Below are 8,195 nucleotides of genomic sequence, written 5' to 3' on the forward strand. Positions count from 1 at the left end.
ACGTAACATGCTATCATTCGTCAAATCATTTAAATCACTACTTTCATTTATTACTTCAGGGCGAAATTCATCCCATCCATCAATTATTAACAAAACCTGGTCCTGATTGTCAACGATCCATTGCCAAAATTCATTGTAATATTCGTCTTTCCGTAGTTTTGAATCTTTTGAAAATATTGCCGATTGTTTTACCATATCTTTCAGTGTTGTTACACCCCGTGATACATTTTTGGCCTCAATTAGTATTACGATAATAAAATGCTGAATGTAATCAGGACAAGGATCAGTTGACCAATCAGAAACCAATTTTAAACACAGCATACTTTTTCCGACTCCAACATCGCCCTCAACGTGTATTCGTTTGTTCTGTTTTCTTTCTTCTAATGATCCAAAAATATGCCATAATCTCAAGGGCCTGCAATTAAACATTTTGAATATGTAGTTATGTTGATATTGTACAAGAATTGCCTTGAACTTGTGTAGTATTTCATTATAAACTCACTGGTTAGTGGTAGTAAGGTTAGGTTGTATATAAAAATCCATTTGCTTAACACTATATGTCGCCCAAGGAACAAGCTTCAACCTTCCGGTTTTATGTTGATAATGTGTCTTCGCTTCCCCCTTTGCTATTTGAATGGTGACATCTGAAACTAACAAGTTCATAGAGCTCTTATACATAAATATATATATATATATATATACGAGATCAACGCAGGTCAGTGTAAATCCTAAAAATATTATGCATTCACCATTGAATTTTCGGTTGTTCCAGTCGTTTCAACAATAGTAATTTTCATATAGTGCATTACTAATTTGGGACATGTTCATGGTCGGTATTTCTTTAATGTAATATATTTATGCATATGTAATGTTTACATTACTGGCATGCATCTCCTACAACGTTTTTATATCATGAAACCTAAACAACGTCTAGCATAGGAACTATATGGAAATAATTTTTACAAGAAGAAGGTATACAAACACTTTTGAACTTCATTTTATGTGACTCATTGCGAGTAAGAATCAATATTATGCTAACGGATAATAACAAAAATTCTACTATGTTATAGACACTGAGCATTTCCCTCATACAATAATGACCAAGTTTTCTGGCCACCGTGTAAATTACTGAACTCCAAATTATATACGGTAATGCTCCCGCGTGAATACAGAATATAAGCAATTAGTGATGTTTTATATCTGGAAATTCAAATAGTCAGTGAAGAAAACACAAGCATGTTACGAAGAATAGTCTTGTTATTACATAACCTCACGACTAGGTACCAATTTAACCAATATTTGCTCCATTTTTTGTTTTAGTTTTTGTTTACACAGGCTAAAAAGAGAAAAATAATATGCAAATTAGCTGCCCAATATCCATGGATATGACGCTAAAACCTAAGCATGTATGTATATTTGATCAGGATTCGATCAGAAATGTTTGAGCAATTGTCTACTCAAAGTGAAATAAGAAAATTGTGAAGCAAATTAGCTACTTATTACAAAAACGAGAAATGAGAAAAAATTATATGCAAATTACTACTTAATATGCATTGATGTGGACCAAACACTAATCATGAATGCATATACGCTAAGGTACCTACTGTATCAAAATCAGCGCTGCAGTTTGGCTTACTTGTTCACACAGACACACAGACGCAATCAATGTGCGTGCTTTGCATACGCAGAAGGAAAACATAATAAATAAATATGCAACAAAATGTTAACAATGTAATTTACAAGAACATGTTAAGTCTTTTATAACGGGAATTTGAAGAACTGAACATTACACTGAGTAGCATACATTGATTAACTAGAATGATTGTTCACTTACCCGATTTTTTGGGTAATCTTTGCTTCTTTCTCAGGCAATCTTGTTTTTCGGGGAGGTGTAAAACAAATAAAAAACACATTAATGTTCTAATAAAATTGTGTTGTATGACGTTGGCCACCCGTTCGTGGTACATACATAACAGAACTTATCAAACTTATGCGCGCGTGCTTCGGTCAATCCTTATTCAGCCCAGACACAATATCGGACGTAAGTCCATGCATTTATTTACTGACTCGATTCACAATGGTTGAATGACAGCCATTTTAAGGCAAAAGAATACATCAAGGTATCATATTATCACCAACGGAACAGGATGGGTTCTTGATGCACTTCTTTTTGTTTCTGGGTCGAATTCCAAATGGCCGACTTGGGTACGGCAACACATTTTAGTAAACATCTTATATAACCATTTTTACAATCCATTTAAATTTTGAATTTATAATCTTATTTTAATCACAATTTTTGTTTCTGAAATTGATTTCTAAAACAAAATTTCCAAGGATTGTTTTCATTTTAAAAAACAATAGTCTAAAGTCATTTTTTCTTTTTTTACGATTGCCGTAGTTGTGGCATTTTGTTTCAAGAAATACAATTCCCGAACTATATATTCGACAGACTGATCAATTTTAAAACTCACACGTATATCAGGCATATCGTACAAACACGCATGCATTTTTTCCACTATCAAAATCAAAATGGCTGACTGGTGATCATCTTGTTCAAACAAATGCAGCTCTAGAAGAGTCATAGAGAGCCTGAACCAATCAAGTTTAAACAACATATATATCATACATCAGGTCATCGACCGCATCTCTTCTCAACAATAATGAATATATTGCCAATTTGACATGATACAGTACTCATGTCTTAGTAACTCAGGAAAAAAATGTAGAATGTCAATATTGTTGAATTGTTGAATAGTGTCTGAAGGTTTGTACTGTCCATATGTGTGCGTCAGAATATCAAACAAGCGACCTAATGGTCGAAATAGCTCCAGTGTCCTACAAGAACATTGTCGTAGCCAATGGTTATTGTCTTTAAATAAACAAATCTGACAGAGGGCTACACAATGTACCTACATACCAAGTATCAAAGCAATCGAGCTGGTAGTTTCAAAGAAGAAGTCGTAAATAACATTTGTTTCTACAAATGACAGAAAATATTCGTCAAAAATAAAGAATTAAAGAAATTATCACGATATGTTCAAATATACGATATGACAGAGCTACAGTGAAGTTTTCAGAAAAGTCGAAAATAACAATGTTTCTTATCAAAAATAACACATTCATATTCACCAAAAATAGAGAATTGATATCGTCACAAAACGAACAAGTTTGACATGGGTCTAGCAACAGCACATACACTAGTAATATCAGTGCCGTAGAAGTGTCATAGTGGCCATTTACAAATTGTATCGTGGCCAATCGTGAAAAGGGTCAGGGGTCGCCGGCTACTAGGATCGCCACGCCTACTTACTATATGCGATCGCGACACTTTCCACGGCAGATTTTGTTATCTTGTAACAAACAAATCTTGACATGAACAACAAACGCATTCAATGGGTCATTTAGAAAAAAATTGCATGCATTATGTTAATATAACATGACTTCTGCATCAACTATGAATTAATTATTCATATCAACTAGAAACCTGCAGACAGGGACAGTCTCTCGGGACTAAAGGCCCTCGTGTGAAATAGTTTGCATTTTCAATCATACGCCATCGGCGTTCGAATGTCTAGGAAACGCAATTACATTAGGCACGAGAAATGTCGACAGTCTGAGCGATTTGCTACGCATTTTTACAACGATTATAACTGACATTTAGCTAATGTTGTTTTTAATATACAAATAGTTTCTGAACAATGTAAAGATTCAAAACATTATATTTACTTAAAACATGCTTGAAACAAAATTAAGCGCCCTTTCCGTATATTCAGAGCGGTAAAATAAAAATGAGATTCAACTGCGACTTCATTTTGCCAATTTTCTTTAATAAACTTCTCTATCCCCAAAATCTGCCGGTTTCAATTGTAAATGAAAATATACCTACATGAAATTGTGCTATGAGAGCTCGTTTGCAGTGGTTTTTGCTTACACAGGCTGAAATGAAATAGTTATTATGCAAATGTGCATGGACATGGCCTAAATTTATTCATTCTCAGATTGACTACTGAGTTTTGGTTTCAAGTCTTATTAAAGATGACTGCTCCGAAATAGTAAATATCGGAAAATATTCGCATTTTATTATCACTTGTACGCAAGCTGACTGTGGTAGAAATACCAAAGTCAATATACTGAGTTTTATTGTTTAGAAATATCTGGTCTTCAACTGAGGCAGTTAATATTTGCAATCGCTTGTAAGTTTGCGACTTTTGGTCATAATTGTAAAAGAAAAAGAAGTACAAATAATTATAATGAAACCTGTATTTTGGAAACAATCCGATAATCGTTGTATGACATTTGAGAAAATTAAACTTACCATAGTCATTCTTAAACTTATTTATTTCATCAATTAGCAGGGGGCGTTTAATATTAGTTAGCAGCACTTCAAGTAAACCTAAGTTGCCAGCATCGATGCTTCCATTCGTCTCTAAATAAATAAATAAACTAAGTGCATCCTCGTATTTCTTCTCGTCTTTTCGTAGTAGAATACTATCGATTAAAAGATTCTTTATGGTCTTCAGTTCCTCTGGACTCAAACCGTCAGCGATTGTTTTGAATAGTACTCTTAATGGTGGTATTTCTGTAGGTGACTATGTAAACGTGGTTCATATTAAATTACATTTTTTAAAAGGAATATATGTATGTGCCGTAAGCATTATGTATCATCGGCTTAAAAAAGAAATGCTCTTCTAATTCGTTTCGGAATTTGTGCATGAACATTTTTCTCCAGTGTTTGGTGTGTTTTTTTTTTTTTTGCTTGGTAAAACACATGAATACATGAGAACATTTTGCTTTTAACACAACCGAAAAACAAGTCATTTTATCCTGCTAAAGCAAATAAAGATTATGTTGGCACTTTAACCAATGAAGCTGAAATGTTGGAAAGGGCGACAATAACAATACTGAATACAACACTAAAATAACAGTAATAGTGACAATATAATGTAACTAGTTCAACACGGATTATATGAAAATGATATTTAATGAGCTATTAATTATTAAGACAAGCCACTAAGCGAAGGTGACCATACACATCTAATGCGTAACTAGTCTTCAATTTGTCAATGTTTCAAACTTTTTTCTCCCTTTTTTCATGTTATTTAAATATATATTCTCAGAAAGTTTAGATAAATCGGACATTATGGTTCCGCAGTACGCTTATGACATTATGTTATAGAATGAAGCCAATACTGCGGAGATTGTGGGGGGTCATGGTGGCGCAAAATAGGGCAAAAATGAAATAGGCCCAAATCTTAAATTTGTGGTACACATTGTGTTTCGATCCGCACAGCATAGGCGGTGATACAATCAAATTTGTGTTTTGACTAAACTCGTTTTTATGAAGAGGCCTTAAGAAAACAACTGCCACTAATATAACGTATCATTCCACCACAAACCCGGCTAATTTTTAATCTGTGAACGGAAAGCCAGACAACGCGACATTTTCATATTATGTTCGGTTCAGACCCTGGTCATTGATCAATATATTCTGTTGCCCACGTGACTTTGATCAAACATCAAAAGCTAGAAACATGTAACTAATTTTAAAACTACAATAATACATATGAAATACATATAAAACAATGAAATCATTTTTACACGTGCCTAACTTGATATCAGCTATTGTATTAGATAAGAATTCAAATATTTTTGTATTCTTGTTGGTGCGTTTAACAATGCTTTTATAATACAACGTAATCTACTTACTGCAAATTAAAGTCAGCCAGTCACACGAAGATAATTTATTACATATTTACATACCTGCTGTTCATTTAGCATGTTCACTGTATCCCTCTTTTCGTCTCTTTCAGAATCTAGTGATTTCATCTTTTCTATGCAATCGAGCCATATATATGCCCCTGATAGTCGAACAATTTGCGGTAGAGACAAACTTCTCAGTTGAGCATCATCACATTTCAACCGAGTCATCCGTTCCCATTCACTGCCTTGCACATCCACAATATTGTGCAGTAAACCATACGAATCTGTTTGTTTAAATACGTGATAGATTTATTCGTTAAAAAATGATGTTAGTCACTGCAATGAACATAATTCAATGTGTAATATCTTGCATATCAGAAATAATATTACCGAAATTTTCAAACATTTTGCGCAGTAACTGTTTGTGATTGTGCCTGGAGTCACACTCGATAGCCACTGTGTAGTACAAAAATACGCATTTGATGACAAAGATGCTCACTGAAAGGCTGACGAAATGACGCCACGTGTACAAACTGTACATAATAGAAAACCTACCAACATAATTAGTTCTCATTGAGACCAGGTCTTCACCGTCTGATGTAACATTCTGTAATAATTGAAGCATAATTTGAAATGAGCAATGTTTTTGGCTATGTAATGGTATTCTTTTAAGAATATAATATGTAACATGTCATATCATGAGTCACTGTATATGTATTTAATATATATCACGTACTGCAACGTTCATACAATGTATAGTTTCCCTACTTACGTCCTGAGCTTGGCCTTCACGCGATATAGTATTCCCCATCACTCTCAAAATAAAGGCCTCTATATGAAATTATTGTGTCGCCGGAATCCAGACTGACAAGAAGCACTATTTTCTCACTGCAATAAAGCGTAGGAATAGAATATATTTTTACTACTAGGCTGCAGTGTTGCATTTTAGTTTAAATACTAAATTTATTTACATACAGCTTTATATATTTCAAAATAATTTAATCCAAACCAATCAAAACAGTTATATGTTTTCATTTTTCGTTGGCGTGACTACTCGTGTCATTCGCTTGATGGCATACTAATCCAGTTAAACTAAAATTAATCAGCCCTTTAATCAATGTGAATACCAGTTCCGTTCAGTTTACCAGATCAACAGTTCAGGACTTTGATTTACGCTGTCGCAATTCATATGTAAGATTGGACTAACTTCAGGGGGAGTTAAATTTATATTATATATATCACGTCTCACAGTAAGTACCGTGATATGTTGATTATTCCTGTACTTGCACAGGCGCCGTTTTTACTGTTATATCGGGAGTCTGAAAGTGGCACACTACATTTGTGTTACGTGCCTGCCCAACTTCAAACTTTTTTTTCAAACACTGAAAATAGAATCCCTATGCTGGGTGATCACGTGTTTCACAGGTCTTTAGAAAAAAAATCATGATAAGCTTGATCTATTCACAGAAACCATACAAAGAATACGAATCCCACAGCGTAATGTTACAGTTTACCAAATAAGTGCGCAGTCAGGACTGTCAGTTGACCCGATTCTTTGATTTTGTTAACTGAATTTGAGATTTCTATATGTGCAACATTTCATCATATTAATTTGGCTCGGTAATCTGTGGACACACAGTTCGGCTGGAACCATGTCAATGTTGTCGGGTTAGTAACGTAGTTATGTGTTGTTAAGCTTTAATAAAATCTAGCAAGTCTCGTAAAATAATAAATTTGTTTCAACTCTACATAACCTGTACAATGCTATTGTGTTTTAAAATAAGTTATACCTACTGGCTACGATGATAGGTAATGATATGGTGTATATTTGCAACAATGCATGTCAGTTTATATTGCCATTCCCCTCAGTCGCTATATTAACTCCAGTACAGTGTACTTAGGTATCTCTTATTATCACACATGTTGTATTCTTTCATGAGAACAGCCGAAACTGTTTGAGCTCTTCAATCGTCAAGCAGCGCGATCGAATTTCGAGTAAAATTTCGTTGTATACGTTGCAAGGAACCAACCACGATAAGATGATTGCGTCATTTCAATACACCGCCGTCTTCTTTATATTACATACAACGCATGACAAAGCATTTTTATTTTGAACTTGTTTGTATGTCATTATTTGAAAACAACTGTTACTTGAATAATTTCTTTTGATAATTTGTTACATCGTAATGTCCAGTATTATAATACCATGAACAAACAACACATCATTCACACACTTGAAGATCCATGCTTGACACAATCCCCACCCAAAGAAACTTAATTAGCAAACCAACACCGCTTTGAAAACATGCAGTAGTGGGTGGTTAGTTCACATATATTCTGCATAAACAATTACGTTATGAGCAGATTTTCGATATGACACTTATCAGCGCCTTTTCGCCCACATATATGGCAAATTGTCGGGTCGTGGTGTACAGCTGACTAATTTGTTTATTGATTAGGATGAAACGCGGTACTTACTTAAGCAGTTTCAATTG

General features: G+C 34.2%; 1 protein-coding gene and 1 long non-coding RNA gene across 2 annotated transcripts; both read right to left on the reverse strand.

Annotated features, from left to right (window-relative positions):
* Positions 1-384: 384 nt before the first annotated feature.
* LOC144359241 (uncharacterized) lies at positions 385-628 on the reverse strand. The gene is made up of 2 exons (XR_013421976.1): positions 503-628; positions 385-415 (listed from the first exon to the last, which is right to left on the reverse strand). It is a non-coding gene; the product is annotated as an uncharacterized LOC144359241 (long non-coding RNA).
* Positions 629-2,909: 2,281 nt separating this feature from the next.
* LOC144359242 (uncharacterized) lies at positions 2,910-6,511 on the reverse strand. The gene is made up of 5 exons (XM_078012496.2): positions 6,473-6,511; positions 6,256-6,307; positions 5,761-5,984; positions 4,316-4,589; positions 2,910-2,977 (listed from the first exon to the last, which is right to left on the reverse strand). The coding sequence occupies exons 1-5, from the start codon at positions 6,509-6,511 to the stop codon at positions 2,910-2,912; spliced, it is 657 nt and encodes a 218-aa protein (XP_077868622.2).
* Positions 6,512-8,195: the final 1,684 nt, after the last annotated feature.

This window comes from Saccoglossus kowalevskii, chromosome 21 (assembly GCF_978046115.1).
Source record: "Saccoglossus kowalevskii chromosome 21, keSacKowa6.1, whole genome shotgun sequence".
Classification (NCBI taxonomy): Eukaryota; Metazoa; Hemichordata; class Enteropneusta; family Harrimaniidae; genus Saccoglossus; species Saccoglossus kowalevskii.